General features: G+C 40.8%; 1 protein-coding gene across 1 annotated transcript in view; it reads left to right on the top strand.

The window, feature by feature from the left end:
- Positions 1-20934, top strand: part of Col19a1 (collagen type XIX alpha 1 chain) — a 301599-nt gene that overhangs the window by 249209 nt on the left and 31456 nt on the right. The window contains exons 30-40 of the mRNA XM_052192819.1: positions 662-703; positions 4241-4345; positions 4432-4485; positions 4706-4759; positions 9043-9096; positions 10449-10502; positions 13332-13376; positions 15546-15596; positions 15674-15718; positions 16946-16972; positions 20789-20842. Coding sequence (XP_052048779.1) covers positions 662-703; positions 4241-4345; positions 4432-4485; positions 4706-4759; positions 9043-9096; positions 10449-10502; positions 13332-13376; positions 15546-15596; positions 15674-15718; positions 16946-16972; positions 20789-20842 — 585 coding nt within the window. The remainder of the gene's footprint in view (positions 1-661; positions 704-4240; positions 4346-4431; positions 4486-4705; positions 4760-9042; positions 9097-10448; positions 10503-13331; positions 13377-15545; positions 15597-15673; positions 15719-16945; positions 16973-20788; positions 20843-20934) is intronic.

Here is a 20934-nt window from a genome sequence, read left to right as displayed (position 1 = left end):
TTTGTGTGTTCTTGGTGGAGGAACAGTGAATCCTCTAATAGCCTGGCTTCTTCATTGCTGGAGGACATGCAACATAAAACTAAGCCAGTGAATCTGATGGCAGGACTAAAGGTCCATGTCCCTTTAGGAAACTAGCATGTCACTTTAGGAAAAAAAAAATCCACCAACTAACCTGGTCTCTTAGGGACTCACAGAGACTGAACCACCAACCAAAGAGCCTGCAGGGGCTGGACCTGGGACCCCAACACGTTTGTAGTAGATGTGCAGCTTGGTCTTCATGTGGGTCCCAAACAAGTGGATCGGGCTGTCTCTGACTGTTGCCTACCATTGGCTCCCCTTCCCTGACCTGGAATGCCTGGTTGGGCCTCAGTGAGTGAGGCTGTGCCTAGTCCTGCGGGGACTAGATGTCCCAAGGTAGCATGGTCCACAAAGGAGGCTTTCCCTTCTTGGAAAATGAAAGGGCGTGATGGAAGGGGGGATTTTCAAGAGTGGGACGGGAAGGAGAGGAGGAGGCAAACAAGGCTGTAATTGTGACATAATGTGAAAAAAATTATGTAACAAAAAGTAAAAACTATCAACTTCTATGTCCGTATTGCATTGTGTTTACATATATGCGAATATCCATGGGTTTGGGTTTTTTTCTCTCTCTTCCTAACTACAGATTGCACTTCCTCTCTTGGGAGACATTGGCGCCCTGCTGAAGGTATTCTTTTGCTATAAAAGAAATTACATGTTGGTGGGCAGGAGAGGTGAAAAGGGAACTTTCTACCAAAGATAGAATTAACTGCTCAGCCCAGAAAATTCAAATTCAAATGTTAGAAAATATGTAAGACAGAAAAATGTCATATTCTACGATAAATCCTAACATTTATGTGAATATTCCCATTCTGAAATTCAAGGTCTCACATTGTAGATATGGAGATGTGGGAAGGCAGTATTAAGATGAAAGACAGGAATGGTGACATTGATAGATACCTTTAAGTAGATCGTGCCTCCTCTGAAGCCATAACTTTCTCTTCCTAGATGTATATCCACCCTTGCTGTGAATCATATCTGCTGCCCTGTCAACTCTGGTCTCCCTCAAGTCCATGCATTTAGCTTACAGATTGAGTTTTTATATCACAGAATTTCATAGAATGAGCTATAAAGTTCCAAAGCCAACAATCGCCCTAACATCTGTTACCCTGTTAAACAAAAATTATCTCTACTAATTATCTATTCTATAAAGTGCTGTGAGCTAAACGTGATGCCACGTGCCTATAACTCCAGCCTCTGAGAGCCTTAAGCAGGAATATGACAAACTTTAATTCAGCTTTAACTACTCAGAAGCACATGCACGCACATGCACACACACACACAAATACGTGGTTACCATCTTTTCTTTAAATACTTTAATGTATTTTATTAGTAAGAATGAGGGCTCTAGCCATGTGTGTGTAGTCTTTGTGTAGCCTAATAAGAAGAGTAGGTGAATCCAAATGAAAGTGTAGCTGTTGACTTCACTCTTACATTTTTTGACTATGAATGAACAGAAAGTATATGCATATACACCACTCACACTTACAGATATTTCACTTACACAACTTGTGTTCATTCATTAATGATTTACCTGATGACTGACATGTAAATATGATGAAATAGTTAAAGCACTGAATCCACCAAAAGACTTGGTCTAGGGGACATACTGGTTGGGGAATTAAAGTTTTCAGAAAATATATATAAAGGTAAATATTAATATAAAAACTTTTTAAAGTCTCTATTGGGAACTCTAAAACAGCAACAGCAATATGTGTTTCTAAGACAGAATATTTATGAGAGTTTCAGAGCTCTCTCTCTCTCTCTCTCTCTCTCTCTCTCTCAGTTGGAATTATATGCCAGTCAATGCAGTCTTACTTATTTTTTCCCATTTAGTTTTTTACCAAAATGTTACACACTCAGGCTGGAGCTCCGTTCTCATTCATCAAGTATACTCGAAGTTCTGAGGAGCAAAGCAATTTGCCCCGACACATAGCTAATAAGTGTGAAGTTGACCCCAGAGAGTCTACGCCCTAGGGTATGAAGTCCTAGATTCTTTGTCACAGCAGGGATGTGAAAAGTGACAGGATTGCAGCAATTAGACACTTGAATTCTTGAAGGATGAGAAATGTGTATACTCAACCAGAACTTAATGTTCAGATAAAATAGGGATGACTCACAGAACAGGCAAATACCGAGTGGATTCTGATCAGAGGAGAGCCAGGCCCCAAGGGGTCTCGGGGATCTGAAGAGCAGGCAGTCTTGCCAGGACAGCCTCCTCTACACGACTCTTCCAGTCCCAGAATCACCTCAGTAAGGCCCTGGTGGGAGTCAGGCAGGAAAGCTTGGCTTTATTCAACAGAAGAAGGTGGCAAACAAGTAGCTCCCACCTAAAATTTAAATTCAAGAATTTGATGAATTGTGAATGCAATTTAATAACATAATGTTACACTGAGCCTATAACCCAGCATGCTAACTGAAGCTCTGTGTGTTGAGTCTTTAACAAGGTGGTAACTGATCTCTGTTTTCTAAGATGGCTTCAGGTAGAGCACTGAGAAGAACTAGCACAATGATAAATCTAAGCCAGCCCTCCCAGCTCTTCTAGGTTAATCAGTGTGCCAGTCCCCTTTGAATTAGAGTGTGTATCTGTTCATGATGAATCTTTATAGAAATGATCTTAATCATTTCTATAAAATCATACTGTGTTTTTTACAATATCTTTTATTAAAACCAATTCCCCTCATTTTAACATTCTGCTTTATCTAACCAAAGAGAATGAGACCAATGTCAAACAAATCTAAGAAGTTTCTGTTGAGATATAACAATTATTGCCTTTACAAATTTTAATAAAATCACCAAGGCAAGCATCAAACTGAGAATGTTTCTGAAATCAGTGTTCTAAGGTTTTTCTCTATTTTGATAAAATGTGTGCATGTGTGTGTGAGTGTGTGCCCATGCGTGCATGCGTGCGCACACATGTGCTCTCCCATCTACAGTTGTAATTCATCTTTTTTTATACATCTCGAAATGTGGAAACTCTCCTGATATTCTTGAGTTCCACCTTCCATGGTTCTACAGCTTTATGTGTGTTATAAATTCTTCTATCAACTTGACAGTCCCATGGAATGATCTAGATGGTAAAATTGTTTGATCAACTATATATATGATTCTGGTATCATTTTATATATTTAAACCCTAGAAAGGACCATTCTAGAGTCGAATCTAGGATTTCTGAGGCCAAGATCCTTCTTAACATCACATATACTTGTATTCTAAGAAATATATTTCTGGGAACCATATATTTATTGAGCCAAAAGTATTGGTTATGGATGGCTTTAGTCTTTCTTGCCAAATTTTTATCACTGGCAAATCTGTTCCTTTTTCTGTTCAATGATTCTTCCAATGAATGAAAACCAGAAGCTTCTTTTATCCTACACTGTCAACTGACCCCTCCATGAGTGGCTTCTAGTCTTAGTACTGATCATACTTTTAACCAACATTTTGTTAATAAGCTTCTCACAGGCATTTTCCCTAGCCATGCGATAAAACTTTGGTTTATTTTGAAGCAAAGATACTTCCGACTTGAGCCCCTATCAATCACCTGAGGGTTGCGATGAAATCAATAGAATGCTGATTTCACTGTTTCCCGTCTCCTCTTAGATTTGACCCTGGGTCAAGTCGAAGACCCTCAAGTTCCTGTTCTTCCCAAGGATGCCTCCACTGACAGATATTAGCAGACCCAGTGGTGGGTCCTCAACTCATTCTGCTTTCAAATCAGAAATTTTTCTTTCCTGTCTTTTTTCTGATTGTATTTCCACGACTGAGCTATTAGTTTGATATGCTATTTAATCTTGCTGCTTAATCCAAACTTTAATATGGCTTCCCTTCCTCAACATGCTAAAAATGTTAAAACTCAGATTGTGTTCTCAAATTACATTCCCCCACCCCCATTATTTACTGGGAATTCTCCATTGAAATGGCACCAGAAATGTATTGTGATGTTTTCGTTTCTAAGTACATGTTCACCAGTATCATAAACCAAGATTAATGATTAGGCTTGTCAAAGTTTTTAACCTCAAAGAAGTCATCTTCCAAAACGGACACACAGGTCTCTGAAAGCAGAATAGACTCACAGTTAGTCATTGGCAAGGTTCAGATAGATCAGACTTAAGTTTCTTAGACAGGTTTTATGAACCTCTGAGAAAGTTGTCTTTATACTCGCTAGAACTTCTGTGGCAACTGTCAAGCCAATGTCCCTGGGCCGAAAAGCAACAGCGGGGATGAAGGAGGCACTGGGGAGCCTGGAAAATATGATCCTGTAGCCAGAAAGGTGAGCGCTTTGTTGCAGGTTTGCCGGCCCTGCAGCGCTCCTACCAAGTACCCCTCTCACAGCTCTGCTACCCTTCTGTCTCCCAGGGTGATGTAGGACCACGCGGTCCTCCAGGATTCCCAGGCAGAGAGGGACCAAAGGTAAGAAAGTCTTCCGTGAGATGTGTCAACTCTACGAAAAGCAGACCTTACTTTGGCAAGGTGGTGCAGGCTGCTATTGCTCTATACTTTGCTCCTGTCCAAATGACATACCACGGGGGTTCTGATGGGAGGAGGCGTTACTTTATTCCCCCACCCACCCCACGTTGTCCTAAATGGCACCGAAGTGGTCCGGTATTGACTGCATTTACTGTCTTTTTAGGGAAGCAAAGGAGAGCGGGGCTACCCTGGAATACGTGGGGAGAAAGGCGATGAGGTAAGCGATTCGGTTGTTGCTACTCTCTACTTGATCGAGCAGAGGAAAGATGTTGAGGTAATTATTATTCTGGGGGTATGGTCCAACCGTTTGTTGGATACCTTCAAACGTCCCAACTAAATGCCACAGAGACCCTTAGGTTTATAATAAGCCGAAAAGCACCAGAGCCGGGCAGACATCAACCCTCTAGGCTATTTTGTTTGCTTCTTTGTCAAAAATCCCTAGGACATTATTTGCCGTATTTCTCATTTGGGCACCTCCTGCTCCATCAGGGCGTGTGCTCCTGACCCACGCTACCCCATGGCGACTTTCTTCCTCCTTTTCCTCTCCCTCGGGGTCCCTGCCTGAGACCCCAAGCCCAGAACGAAGCTCCACCTACCTTCTCTTCTGCCCAGTTACAGGCTATGGGCATCCTTATTAACCAATCAGGGGTAACTTAGGGGTCAAAGTTTATGAAACAAAAGCTGGTATACCTGAAGAGTCACTCATCGGGGGCAACCAGATTTTGGGAGCCAGTTTTTAGCATTTGACTACACAGCAGCACCAGAAGACGGCCAACCAAAAGACACGGGGTTCACCATAAGGTATGTTTCATCCCTAGACCATTTAAAACCAAGAGTTGTTTTAAAATAACACATTTTAATAATTATGGATGCTCGTTTCTCTATGGTGGTCCAGATGTGGAGACACAAATTCATAGACACAACTATGAAAGTTATGGAGTTTCTGGTTTCAGGTAATTATCCTAACTTGCAGAATAGAAAGAGAAAGAGTGTAACCACGGAGAGAAACCTCGGGGTAGCTAAGAGAGGGAGAGAGCGAATGAACAAACGTAGGGATGAGGGCAGCTTCAGAGCCCAGCTGAGAGCCAGGGGACACCTCTGTTCCACGATTCAACTAACAACTTTGGTTTCTCTAAGTCACTGCTCAGCTTACAAATACCTGGGAGAAATAAACTAAGCTAAGGATCTGGGTAGGACGGGTTTAGGTCATCCACTCACCCCCACAACGGAGCATCGCACTCAGATGTGGTTTTGAGATAATGGTGTAATATTTCTGACGGTAAGTCACAGTGATGCTCAGAATATTATTCTTGCCCTGCATAACTCACATTAACTCTTAGAAAAACCAATTAGAATGATGAATTGCTGTTAGTTTAAACAGTTTTGGTGCTAATAGTTCTTAATGAAAGTAAGAAAGCCATCTGGCATGTATTAACCTTGATGGTAGTATGGGAAATTATGACACTATAAAATAGATCTGTTTTCCTGGTTGGAGCTGTATTTCACATTACAAGCTATCATCATTTATTATTGTGTTTATTGATATTCATTGTGTTCTGGAAAACCTTTAAAGTTGGCTCAGGATTGTTTGCCGAGTTAAAAAAAAATTAAAGAATGAGAAATACGGCATTTATTTTCATTTATAAATAAAACATTAAAGGCATTTGTTTTGAAAACAAGTGAGAATTAATGAGCTTTTGCTTCCTAGAGTTCCACAGAAGGCTTCTGTAAAGTATAGGCAGAGCAATGGCTTTTAACAGGCAGACAGGTTTTAACTGCCTGGATTCAAGAGGTGGGCTTAAGAGGCAATTGAGTGGATAATAAAAAACAAGGGAATTGAGAAATAATTGGAATTGGAGCTTTTTATGAGTGACTCTGTTAAATTCACAAGAAGTTAATTTTTATTGATTCTGTGAGCTATTTTGCCATCTTGGTGAGCTGAACCCATTGTTAATATCCCTCAATATTTTAGTGTGTTCTTTCTTAGACACACTTTGTGCGCTCTTTGACATGGGTCATGTAAAACACAGAGGGCTCACCCTTCAGGAGTCCATCTTCCCTTGTATGACATGGATGATTGTGGCCCAAGACAACTTTTGTCTCTCTCACAGATCAATAACAGCAAACGATCGCATCTACTTGCACTCAGAGAATAGCTTTGTTACACCTAGCTGATTTGTCTGCATGAATAAAGTATTAGCCAACAATATATACCTTTCCAACTGGCCAACAGACTATACTGTGGCAACAGACATGCATTGTCTCTAATGTTACAAAGCCAAAGGTGTCTACTCTTCATTGAGTGGAAAAGGTAGAGAGGGAAACTCATACCTTTTGGAGATCTAATTTTGGAAACATCGATTTAATTCGGTAAGTTAGAGGAATCTCGCATTTGTCAATGTTTTGAAAAGCAGCTTACGCTGGGTTCTTCCTGTCGCTGAATGACTCAGCATCAAATTGCAAAATGTTAAAAGAGCACAGATCCTGTGTTTCCTAGCCAGAGAAAGATGTTGACTATATGACTTTATCTAATATTTTATGATAATAAATGACAAACAAGGCATGGAAATATATTCATAAAGTATGGCATCAATGGGTGAACACCCATGCAATAGATTTTACTTTGTGTTTCAATCTGGCACTATGCACTAATGTTGGCCATCTTGCTCTTGGGTGTCGGCCTTCTTTAACAGTCGCTGTGTCTTATGATATCTTTATGTTGCCCCTGACACTTCCACGGCAGTGTTTTATTCTTGTGACAAAATTCCGAGCAGCAGAGACAAAGACTGCTGAGAAAGATGGTTTTTACTTACGTAGTAGGGTTTATTTTCAAGTTTAATGCGCTCGTCAGAGGTCAATGACTCCCATGCTTATAAATTAGACAACCCGAGGACTCACTCAGCATCTCAAAGGTGAGACCTAAAGTAGCAAAGAGAAGGAAGATATACACATAAGTATATCTGAAACAGGTCCATGTAGAAGAAATTATGGAAAGTGGATGTTTTAAGATAAAGAAATTCATCACACAAATGTATAAAATTCACTCGTTTAAAAACACTGTTCCCAATGGAAAACTTTTCTTTCCACTTACAAAATTGCAAATCTGCTTATGAACTCATGCAGGTGATAATAGAGACATGAAAAGAGGTGGTTCGCCACGCTGATATGAGTCGTCCACACATGCACATGTGTGTGTATGTGCACACAGCAAGCCAAGGGGGTTGATAAAATCTTGAAGAAAGAATGAGTATGTTATTCAATACAAATACACACAAGATTTTTTTTCTTGTTACTTTTTACATGAGGTGTTCCAGTGCATTCAAGCAGATCCTTTAAGTATTTCTTCATTCCATACCTGTCTTAGCTACTTTCCTATCGCTACAAAGAGATACCATGACCAAAGCAACCTATTTAAAAAAAATAATATAATTGGGGGCTTTCTTACTGTTTCAAAGGGCTAGTCCATCTTCATCACATTGCAAAGCATAGCAGCAGGTAGGCAGACATAATGCTGGAGAAGGAGCTGAGGGCTGAGGTCTCACATCTGATCCACAAGCAGGAGAGAGAGAGAGAGAGAGAGAGAGAGAGAGAGAGAGAGAGAGAGAGAGAGAGAGAGAGAGAGAGAATGAATCTGGGCCTGACATAGGCATTTGATACCTCAAAGCCCTCCACCAGTGACACACCTCCTCCAACAAGACCAAAGCTCCTAATCCTTCCAAAACAGTCTGCTACCTACCAACTAGGGACCAAGCATTCAAATATGAGCTGATTGAAGCTATGCACATTCAAACTGAAGCAACATGTGGTCTCTTTGGTATTGGACATACTGAATTTATTCTTAAGCCTATTGATACAAAGGACCTCAATCCAGCTCAGTACTGTTGACATCTCGTAAATACAGATGCAGTCATTTTACCACAGTTACTTTGCCTGACATTTATAATGGGCATAAAAATTCTTCATTTAAGAAAAGTAGAACGGGGAGTTCTAATATATCAAATAATATTAGAGCAGTATAAAAATACTTTATTCAGTAAAGAAACTGACTCTTGAAAGAATGGTGCCATTCAATCCAGAACTTGGTTCTTGTTTTCTTTGTGATTTTTTGCTTATTTATTTGGTCGGTATTTATACTGATAGAGTCCAAAGCTTGAGTTTGATGACAATTAGGCAAGAATTGTACCACTGAGTACAACCCTAGCCCTTCCATCTAGAACTTGATGCATTTCCTATGAATCTGAAACAGCAAACAGTAAATAATTTTTGTGTCTAATTAAAAAGTGGTCTAAGCCTCTTACAGAAAAAGTGGTAAAAACCTAAAATGTATGTTTATTCCCACAACACACCAAATAATAGAGTATGTTATGTATGGTGTATGGTCATAGTGATATTATATATAGATGGTCCACAATCTGAACCTCAGAAAGTACTAGAAATCTCACTGGAGTTGACAGTAAATTCACCTAACACCGAAATCTGACAATTCTGGTTTTTCTCCAGGGTCTTCAAGGAATTCCTGGCCTCTCAGGAGCTCCTGGCCCAACTGGACCCCCTGTAAGTATCTGCTGAGCCTGGGTTCCTCACAGGCCCTGCCCATAGGAGTGATGCATGTGGCATCAGTATTCCTGATGCATTTCCTGCTCTGTCTCTGTGCAGCTCAGCCATTGCCTAGAGAGTAGCCCCTTCCAGCACTCCAGATTTCAAATAAGGCTACTTAAGCCTACTCAGTGTCCTGGAGACTTCTCATCAGAATGGTTCACCAAGCCAAAGAATGGCTTCTCACTCTGCTGGATGTGGAATCCTCAAGTACATTCTCTCCTTGGTTATAAATTTTGGCACTAACCTTAGAAGAGAGGTTTAGATGCAATACAAGCTGAGAATTTTCTATAAATAAATAAATAAATAAATAAATAAATAAATAAATAAATAACAGGCCAAAGATTATCAGCTTTAATTTGTTGTATTCCTATATCTGAATTTCTTAAAATCCTGTTTCTGCTGCCCCCTTGAATATGGCCTTCGGGTTATCTTATTTTCCTGGAACAGAATCTTCTTTCATTTCCAACCTGCCAAACTCAATCTCATATTTAGAGTTTAATTTTTAAGCAATCCTAAAGTTCAATAGCCAGATAAAAGATGGGACACACAATCACACGTGAGTTTCAGGCCAACAAATAATGTTTGTATAAGTTTGTCCCAAATAATGCATTTTCTTTTCTAAACCAACTCCACTAAAGTCAATGTCTCAACTTCTCTGTCTCTTCTCTCAAAGTCCCTAGGGCAGTAAATTATTTTTAGTCTCTCAAATAAGAAGTGATCATCCATTAATATTTTGAGTCATAGGTTTGCTATAACTAAAAGTTTATCATTTACGCTTGCACCTACATAGTAAAACTTAAAATTATGAAAGAGAACTGTAAAATAAACCACAAGAATTACCATTAATTCTACTCTCAAAGAAGAATTAAGATTAACTTTTGTTTTCCTTTTTACAATGCAGATCACATAACTCAGTATGCACATTTTTTTATTCTGTCCAGTATTGGAGTATTTAAGATGTTGATCGCTAACAAAATTATACCTCATTTAGAAAGATGTGTTATGTAAATTAACATTTAAACAGCAAGGCTAAATTCTTAAGTGTATCAAAAGGTTTCAATTAAGGTCATTAAATGTGGTTAGCCAAGGTGAAAAAAAAAAACCCCACAGATAGAAATTTTAACCTTCCAAAGGCTTATCGGGAGAATACAGGCTGCTGTATCAGCCTGAAGAAATATAAGCTCGTAGAACCGATTTAATTAGGATCAAATGACCTTAGAAATGGGTAAGTTTAAGCAACCACCTTCTACCGCCATTTGACCATTGACTTGTTGGTTCCAGAACAAACACAGCCTTTCATTTTATAGGGCTTAACAGGAAGAACTGGACATCCTGGTCCCACTGGAGCCAAAGGTGACAAGGTACAAAAGAAAATGAAGCTTTGGTGAGGGGTAAGGTGGGACCATTTACAGAGAGCTCCATTCAATCAAGTGCAGCCTGCCGGAGCAAACGATGTGTGTTGGGCAGAGGCAATTATTGTAGCGGACTTGCAAAGACGTTGGTCTAAAAGTGGTTCCAGACACGAGTATTCATAGTTGTGGGCGCTGGGTTTGGAGATAGAAAATCCAAACTTGGTTCAGAAGTTGAGACATCCATTTGTGAGGAAGGGTGACTGGTCCAAGCCTCCTAAGGAGATAAAGGTAAGCAGGATTGTAATGTATCAGAGACTTCCAGCTATGGCTGAGTCTTGTTCTCTTTGGGCTTGAGTAAAAAAATAAAATAAAATAAAAAGTATAATAGCATCTTTCAAAATCTCAGAAGCTAGAAAATCCCCCCACCAAAGCACTGGTGGTTTTGGTAGCTGGTGGAGCCCATTTTCTTGTTCACAGAGGGCATGTTCTAAATGATTAGTCTTTGCGTAGTTCAACTGTAACTCAGCTCTCTTGGGCTTCTTCATGAGGGCACTGATCCCATTCATGAACGTTCCACCCCATCGTGCCCTATCTCCTAAAGGACCCATCTAATTCAGCATCCTATGAGTTGGATTCATGCTGTAAGTTTAGGGGAGGAGTCCAAACATTCCAAGCAAGCTCTCTGGCTCCAGATGGTGCCTTGTTGGCTATCAAGACAAGGATCAATAACCAAAGGACTTGTGAGACACTCTGATAATGCTGTGCCTAGAAGATCTTGGCAGTAATTAACTAAAACTATGTTCCCTGGGAAGAAGAGTGTATTAGTTACTTTAGTTGCTATGTCAAAATATCAGAGAAAACAGCCAAAGGTGGGAAGGGTTTATTTGGACTTACAGTTCAAGACGACAGTTCATCGTGGTGGGGAGGTCATGGTAGGAGAAGGATCTTGAGGTCTTGAGTTTGCATCTACCTCTACCGCCTCTGTAGGCAAGAAGCAGAGAGAGATGATGCTACTCTTATTCAGTTGGGACCCCAGCCTGTGTGATAATGATGTCCCTATTCAGGGTGGGTCCTCCCACTAAAATTTCCTGGAAATGTTCTCACAGACACACCTACCCAGATGTGTGTTGCCATGGTGATTCTAAATCTCATCCAACGGTAGGACAGTGAGGACCAATCATCACAGCTCACAACTGGACATATGTGCTGTGGTTGGGAGGGAAAACAAACTGCGCATGAGCGTCAAGCTGTCATGGTGTAAGATCTCACTTGGCGTTATAGTGCCTGTCCAAACATAGTCACCAAACGAGTGAAATAGCTAATGCTAGTCAGACTAAGGTCAGACTAAGACTCAGACTAAGGAAATAACAGTAAGTGCAAAGAGCCACATATGCTACTTAACCATCTCCCCCATGCTTGCCAGGATGCTCGAGCCAAAGGGAGCGTGACGGTATCTAGGAGCAAAAGATCCCAAGACACTTAAAGGAAACAATGTGCTAGAGAGCCTCTGCTCATTTCTATCCTGTTAATATCTTAAGGATCTTTCTCTGTCCCGTCAGCCATTTTCCTTCTATTTTCTATGAAAATTATTTGGTCCTTGACTGACCTTCGAAGTTAATGGATACAAATGAGAATAGTCCTTCTAATTGTGCCAGGGGGTGGGGAGAAGTCTTCTCAATAGGCACCTGTTGTTCGTTGACTCATGGGAAGTGTGATGTAATGCTCTGAAGGACATCGGCAGTGGCCCGCAGAACAGAGGGAGTCTTAGGGAGATTGCAACCATCAACGCAGTTGGGGGGAAGATACAACATGCTTACTCAGTGTATCCGTTCTCAGGCAGTGCATTGCGTGAGAAACTTTACTGTTTGTTTATATTGATAAACATACGGTTTGCAATGTTTTCCTTTGTTGGTAGGAAACAGATGAGTACTGAAATGAAATCTTCAGTCCAGTTCCAGAAGAGGACTGACATCCCTCAGAATTCCTGGGCATCGACTGCTCTGTCTTGTCACCCTCCCTGATAAATGTGACTTAGAATATTTTATAATGATGCCATTCTAATAGCAGCGCTCAGGAACAACTGTCGGAAAACCAAAGGCGCTGCAATAATTGCTTACCATGGACTATTCAGTATTTTTGAGCTTTGTGTCACTTACCAAGTTTCAGTTAAAAAAAAAATCACAGAATAGTTATTGATCCAGTAAGCAATTATTGGAGTCCCCTTTGGTTTTTTGGTTTATGTCTCCTATAAGCAGAAGTCAGAGACTATTTAAACTGTACAGACCATTTCCCTTAGATCATGCCATAGAAAAGTTGTTTCCACTCAGTAAAACACACCTCACCTGGTTGGAGAGTTGATATTAACCAACAGGTAGGTATGGTGCCGGTTGTGACTTCATATTTCAGTTGCATTTACCATAATGATCTCAGAGGTGGTAGAGGTGAAGCCAAGCGTGTAGGCTAATCCAGAGTGCCCCAGTCTCAAACCCCGAAATTTATTCACACTAACTCCATGCTTACGTAGGAGGAAAATTTCCCCCACCTGCAGCCAAAGCCCAGGACAGGTCACCTAACTGGTCCATGTCCCCAGTGAAATTGTCATCCCCTACAGTTCACACAGCGAGAATCCAGATGGGCCTGAAAGGAGCTATTCACTTTGCTGGGGTGGGGAAATGTATTTTACTAGGTCAAGGAACAAGCTAAGCAGAATAAGACCACAGACTGAAGCAAAATGACAAGCCACGGGGATTTCGGAAGATTGCTCTTTGAACAACCTGGTTCACAGACTTGAAGTGGAAATGGGCAAACCACCAATTCAGGCCTGTGTCTCTCTTGCAGGGTAGTGAGGGGCCCCCTGGGAAACCTGGACCTCCTGGACCTCCTGTAAGTTGTTTGAGGTTTTAATTCTGTGTACTTATGACTCAGACGTTGGTGATCCAGGTGCTTGCAAAACAACACACTGTGTTGTGTGCGTGCTTTCGTGACTGCTTGTGTGTGAGCGTGCCTGCGTGTGTGTGTGGACATGCATGTGTGCGTATGTGTGTAAATGATATTAGCCCCTATTTCAGCTCAGCTACAATATGCAGTGTTTACAGTTGTTTGTATACTATGAAGTTCTTCTCCACGGAATCGGGATGCCTGAGTCTGGCTGGCCTGACTCTCCACTTCTGTCAGAGGATGGAGAAACCTTTGGCTACCATAAAACTTCACAGATAATAAAAGGCCTTCAAGAAGCCATCCTTTCCAACCATGCAATTTGCTTTTTTAAAGAGGTTGTTTGTGTTCACCCCATAAGTAGTGTCTGAGACTACTTATGAGTGAGGGAGGAGGATTCTACTTCCCCGGCATGCAGCGAGAAAAATGCACCAGAGCCCTGGATATCTTTTGCCCTAGTCAGCTACACAGACTTGCGCTCTTTCAGGGAGGCTGTGCAGAGCAGAGCGGCCTCTCTCTGTGGCAAGTCTGCCCTCGTGTGGAGCCCTGTTTGAATAGCAGCAGAGTTATTTCCTGCACTACCTCTTAGGAATTTAAGAAGCCAAGGGTGGAGCTGCACAGTAGCTTTCTGAAAACTAGAGTATGTTGTGAATCTGTGTATAGTTGTGTGCTTTACACACAAATTAGCTGCCTTGATCTCTGCTTTCTTCTTTTTTTTTTCTGTTTTTTGTTTTTTTGGTTTTTTTGGTTTTGTTTTTGTTTTTTGTTGTTGTTGTTGTTGTTGTTGTTGTTTCTTCGAGACAGGGTTTCCCTGGCTGTCCTGGAACTCACTCTGTAGACCAGGCTGGCATCAGACTCAGAAATCTGCCTGCCTCTGCCTCCCAAGTGCTGGGATTAAAGGCGTACACCACCACTGCCAGTCAGTCTCTGCTTTCTTAAACACATTCTGCATCTGTTTTTTCCTTCACAAAGAAGCAAGACAGACAACTCATGGAATTCAGATTCTAAAATATATCGTCTTCTCAATGGGGGGAAAAAGCAAAATATATCATGAGACCATTAAAAAAACCTAGATTTTTTTTTTTAAAGATAGATTATACATCTTCCTTTGGGAAGCATTCTTAAAAGTCTCTTACATCTATTCAAGGCTAAGTTTACTAAAATATAGGCCATGGTCGGTCATTGCCAAATAAATGAAGACTCAATAAAAGGACAAACGGACAGAGCATCACCTTCTGTCACCACTGGTTTGAAGACGCTTGTGAACTGTGCTCTCTGGGCACGGCTACTTCTCCCGTTATCCCCGAGCAGTGATGAAATAATGGCTTCCTCGTTTTTGCAGCTGAGGTATTAAAAAAATAATGAAAACATGGTTGAATCTTTTTTTTCTAAGAGTCTGTTATCCTTTCTAAGTATTTCCAAACTGAATGCTTCACTTGCAATTTTTTTTCCAAATGCTGACTGTGGACAGGAGTTTTCAAACTGCCCAATGAGTGCAGTTTAATGCTCCGTATTTACATATCAGGGTTTTGGTTTTGTTGTTTTGTTTGTTTAATTGTTTGTTTCGAGCAAGTTCTTGTTCCCAGGTTATTAAAGATAACTGGTTTTTGTAGAAGCATCCACACAGGGGGGGTTGTGAATGAAGTTATCCTCCAATTCACCTTAATTTTCTGTTTGGCTCGAAGAGATTGTGGGAAAACATCACTTTGCAGTTGCCAAATGGTTCCCTGTTCACACCTACACCAGTCCCGCTGCAGGGCTGCCTGTGGGTCAGCAGGCTGGAAACACAGTAAATTGGCTATTCAGACACTGAATTTTAATGAGCAGATACTACTTCTCATCTGAATGCATCAGTGCCTCATCTGCCAGACCCAAACACACGATTCGAACCCCAACCGGAAGTGTCCGAATGTTCCAGACATAGTTCAGGTTCCTCTTTCCTGCTTTCCCTGCTGTTTTGAAATATTGCAACACTGTGATATTTGGTTTACGGTATTAAATCCACCTTAAATATTGGACAGGAAAAACTTTAAGTAAAAGTTAGTATACGACAAATGCCATTTGGTGAAGTGACTGAAGTTCCGAGTGCTAACTTTCGTGTCCCGTCTCTTTCCTAAGGGTGTCCCGCTCAGTGAGGGGAACGGCATGAGCAGTTTATATAAAATCCAGGTACGCCCGTGTCTAACGACCTATGCTCTGTAGATCTGTAATCTATAAATTCTCATCTGCTGTCTCTTCTCTTGAAGGGAGGAGTGAGTGTTCCCAGTTACCCAGGACCTCCGGGCCCCCCAGTAAGTTGCCTTAGCTGGATCACAATAACGAGGGGGGGCGGGTCTCTCTTGAGCTCACTGAAAACAGAATGTCACAAATGTCACCCCGTTTTACAGAGGAGTAAAGAAGTGAAACCAATTTAAATAAAAGAAACATCCAGCAAAGCCAGAATTATGGAAAATATTTAACATAGTGGTGTATCTTTTCTTATAATCTAAGCTCTAAATCAGTGTTCAAATATGTTCACAGAAATAGCACCATGTTGTTTCTTTAGTTATTTTATTTTAATGATGTAATATGGATTGGGCCTGGGGGGAGGTTAATATGCATGGAATATGCATGTAATTCCTGTGTGAGCCAGAAGAGGGTGCTAGATTCCCCGGAGCTAGAGTTACAGGTGGAACTAAGCCACCCATCACGGGTGCTAGAACCTGAACTCAGGTCCTCTGGAAGAATGTTATGTGCTTCTAACTACTGAGACATCTCTCTAGACTTCAAATTATGTTTCTAAACTTCACTCAAATCCAAACTTCAGCAAAAGCAAAACATGTACCGTCCTTGTATTTTTTTTTATTCGATATATTTTTTATTTACATTTCAACTGAGTTTCCCTTTCCTGGGCCCCCTCCCCAAAAGTCCCATAAGCCCTCTTTCCTCCCCCTGTTCCCCAATCCACCCCTTCCCACTTCCCTGTTCTGGTATTCCCCTATGCTGCTGGACTGAGCTTTTCCAGGACCGGGGCCTCTCCTTCCTTCTTCTTGGGCATCATTTGATGTGTGGATTGTGTCTTGGGTATTCCAAGCTTCTAGGCTAATATCCGCTTATCAGTGAGTGCATATCATGAGTGTTGTTTTGAGACTGGGTCACCTCACTAAGGATGATGTTCTCCAGTTCCATCCATTTGTCTAAGAATTTCATAAATTCATTGTTTCTAATTGCTGAATAGTACTCCATTGTGTATATATATACATTTTCTGAATCCGTTCCTCCATTGAGGGACATTTGGGTTCTTTCCAGCTTCTGGCTATTATAAATAGGGCTGCTATGAACACAGTGGAGCACGTATCCTTATTACATGCTGGGGAATCCTCTGGGTATATGCCCAGGAGTGGTATAGCAGGGTCCTCTGGAAGTATCATTCCCAGTTTTCTGACAAACTGCCAGACTGACTTTTGAAGAAAAGGGCTTCAGATTCTATAATGGCGGCTTAGTGGTAATTAAACTGTCTTTCCACACTTTTCTTCCAGGGCCCGAAAGGTGACCCCGGCCCAGTGGTACGTATGTTCCTACTTCTGTGCAGTCTTTGTTAACTCGAGAAAAGGCACCAGGCAAAGACAGGCTGTCATCTTAGGTGTCTGTCCGAAGGTGTCAGACCAGCAAGGGATGAAGAAATGCCAGCAGGCCTGTTCTTTATTTTCAGGACACTTTAGTCCCCATTCTGTGCCTGCCCTTGAGGCTCAGCTCTTTCCGTCAGCGGGTTTTAAAAATCGTCCTCTGATGAAGGAAGGCACATAGAACGTCCTTGATAAATGGAACGCTTCCCTCTGACGGCCTTCTTTGGATGATTGATGCAATTTAAAGTAGCTTGTGGAAGAGAAGTACTTAAGGGAGAAAAATCCCTTGCTAGGTCTGACATCTCACCAACCCGAAAAGGGGAGAGGGCTGTTTGTTTACTTTGTAAGTCTTGGGCAATTATTCTGCAGGGAGCGTAGACTGTCATAACCCTGCTTATTGAGTGGAAGACAGCAGGAGGTTAACACTCAGCCAGGAAGGAGACCATGTCCTCCAGTCGCCCAAGGATGACAATCGTCCTCAGCATCTCTCTCAAGCGTGGCGCCTCCCTGCAAAAGCCCTGCCAGATTCAATTAGATTCCCTCTAACCTTTGGTATTTCTTCTCCCGCCATTTTCTTTCCAAGCAAGTATTCCATGGTTCAGGTCCCATTTGTATATCCTTTCAGCCTCTGAGGAAAGAAGTGAGACTTAAATGCACCTAATGCTGAAATAATCTTCCCAACCACTTTCTGTTGCTATGTGAAAAAATAATAAGCCATTTTACTGTAGCAGTAGAAGTTGGTAAAACTGTCTGAAAGAAAAAAAAATGTTAAACTGGAAAAGAGACGAAGCATGGAAAGTGACTTTTTCAAGAGAGTTATCAAGGAAGTTATCATCGTTAGCGGGCAGTATTCATTAGATGTCTATTTGATTTATCCTAGAATAATTATTTCAAGTCCTTAGCACTGTATTCTGAATCCCAAATGTGTTATGTGGAAGTTAACCATTTCTTTGTTTGCAACTTTTAAAATACTATATTCATGTGCATCTAGAAATATGTTGTTCATTTTTTAGTTCTATCTTTCATCATATTGATAAAAATTTCCCCCTAGTCTTACTGTCTTATGGACTTTTAAAGCAGCACCCCCTCATAGTCACAGAGATGAATTTAGACTTTTCATTGAACACTCTTTAAGTTCTAATGTTAATAATTGGTAGATTAGGGTAAGAAAAAATGTAAATGTTATACTAAAGAGTAAATTATAATTTATTAACACTGGAAAGAAGATGGTCAAAATATAAAGACTGAGTAAAATTTGAAGAAATTAGTTTGCATTTTTCTTAGCTGTGAAAGAACAAATATTTAAAAACCAACCGAAGAGTGGTCTTGGTTTAGACTTTGAGCTTGTGTGAATGAAACACAAAAACAGAGAGAAAGCCATGGGATTAAATATTGTGTGAACATTCATACTTACCATACAAACAAAATTCCCTGAAATTACTCCCTGGGGTCCTGTGTGCCTGTACACAGCCACACACCATTTCATTGTCACCAGACATTTGCTGGGTCTGGAGAAACCACTCCCCATGGCACAGGAACAAGCCAGGAGTGAGAGAACTGCACTGTCTGAAGTCTGAGTACGTATTTAAAAAGGGAACACGGATGAGGTGGGTGGGGGAAATGTCCTCTCTGGGTGTCCATCAAGTTCCGTGACATGTTAAGCCAGCTTTGTGTCACTGTGACAAAACACTTGAGAGAAACAACCCAGAAGAAGGAAATTGTAGTTTGACTGACAGTTTCAAAGGTTTCAGTCCACTGTTGGCTGCTGTGTTGAGCCTGTGTTGAGCCGGAATACGTACCAGCGAACACTTGGGAGTCTAAGCTGCTAGTCTCAGGGTGGCACAAAGCAGATGACGTCTTTCCTTAATAACCAAACCCTGTCCCTACAGCCCATTAAGCTATAAGCCTATAATGGGCTAACTGATGTGCTCAAAGTCCTCACTCACGATCTCCTCTTCTGTGCGCAGTGGGCACATGATGCATCAGCCCTTAACCTCACGCACTTCGTGAGGATGTCTAAGATTCAAAATACAACTAATGATCTTCTGAATACGCCTTTATAGAGAAAAAATTACCTTCAATTGAATCTGCTAATAATTGGATAGTTTCCTGGTGCAAACCACTTTTTTTTTCCTTTAGCTATTCAATGTCTATGTGATTTCAATTAAATATTTAATTACTATGTACTCTCAAACAAATGCTGATTAATTAATTGATTGTTTCTTCTATCCTAAGGAAAGACCATTGAAAGTGTAAACAAAGAGACATGATACAGCGATATATTCCATGCATCAATAACTAGGGACCTCCTTCATATGGATTCACGCAGAATACAATCTGAACACCTTTTTATTTTTATTCTTATGATTGACAGGTTATATACTAGTGAGAATATATTTTTATATTCTGAAACATAAAACACACCAAGGTATATGCTCACTTGTTTAGTAGTATGTAGTAAGGATTCAGCAATAATGGGTGTACAGCTTCAGAAGTGTTTCTAGTCAGACTTGCATTTTGTGTGCAGAAATCTACATCTGCAGAGAATACAACTGACAAGCTTGCTATTCTGTGTTCCGTGGTTTGTTTGTTTGTTTGTTTGTTTGGAGACAAGGTCTCACTGTGGAGCCCTGGCTAGCTGGGAACTCTCTTTATAGGTCAGGCTAGCCTGGAACTCACAATGATCTGCGATCCACCTGCCTCTACTTCTGCTTCCCAAGGTTAAAGGCATGTGCCACCTCACCCAGCCAGTGTTGTTAAGTTTAAGATATCTAGTGTCCTGAGAAAATATTTTCAGTTAACAGCAATTAATTTATAATAAATTATCAGATAAATCTCCACTTTACCTATTGCTCTATTTTTCTAAAGATTTGTTCTTCTGTGCTTTGCTTGCATATACCTATGCACAACATGCATGCAGTACATACGAGCGGCCAGTAGAGGGCACTGTATCCCCTGGGACTGGTGTTACAGGTGGTTGTGGGTGCTGGGAACTGAACCAAAGTCTTCTGCAAAGAGCAACCAATGCTCTTCACTGCTGAGCCTCTCTCTGTGGCAACTTTACATCCTTCTTGATCACAATGTTTATTTGTTCAAATAATCAGCATCTTTCAACATAGATTTTCCCAATATCTTGCTTAAAGACCTATTGTCTGGGACCGTACAGTAGCATATATATATATATATATATATATATATATATATATATATATATATATATATATATATCCTTTGTTTGTTCAGTTTTAGTTATTTCAACGCTGTTTATGCCCTCTCAGTACATGTTAGCTTGAGCGATGACAGAATGACTGACAGCACCATTCCTAGGGCTACCTCCCTAAGCATTTACAATCGTGTTAAGGATGCTACATCATCTGCTTTGAGAGCTCCAGCTTCATTCGCTCATAAAGAGTTCAATCTTATTATATCATAAGCCAGCAGTCCCAGGTGCCTCACAAATTGGGAAACTTTATTAAAATCTGCTTTTCGTTTAAATTCTTACTAAAATTGAAGTTATTAGTACACTTGAGGGGTTCATCCTGATTAGATTCTTAATCAGAATAAAAACAATTAATCAGAAAATGGACTCATGCCTAGAGAATAGCTTTAAATCCCCAAACTACTTTCATATACTCAATTTGGGAAAAGACGATACCACTCACTTGCCAAGTTTCAAATCAGAATTGAGGAACCTAGGACATGAAGACCCCGACTTTAACCCATTGCTGATAAACCTTTGGTTGTTCCTCTTTATAGGGAGAGCCTGGCGCAATGGGCTTGCCAGGACTAGAAGGATTTCCTGGTGTAAAGGTAAGCACAGAAGTTAAAACTGTATTCTCTCATATTCAGAAATATGTATTTACCCCATCATGCCAATAGCTGTTTTATTAAACATAACATGA

Source organism: Apodemus sylvaticus, chromosome 9, assembly GCF_947179515.1.
Source record: "Apodemus sylvaticus chromosome 9, mApoSyl1.1, whole genome shotgun sequence".
Lineage (NCBI taxonomy): Eukaryota > Metazoa > Chordata > Mammalia > Rodentia > Muridae > Apodemus > Apodemus sylvaticus.
The sequence above is the reverse complement of the archived record's forward strand: the minus strand, read 5'-3'. Positions and strand labels throughout refer to the sequence as shown.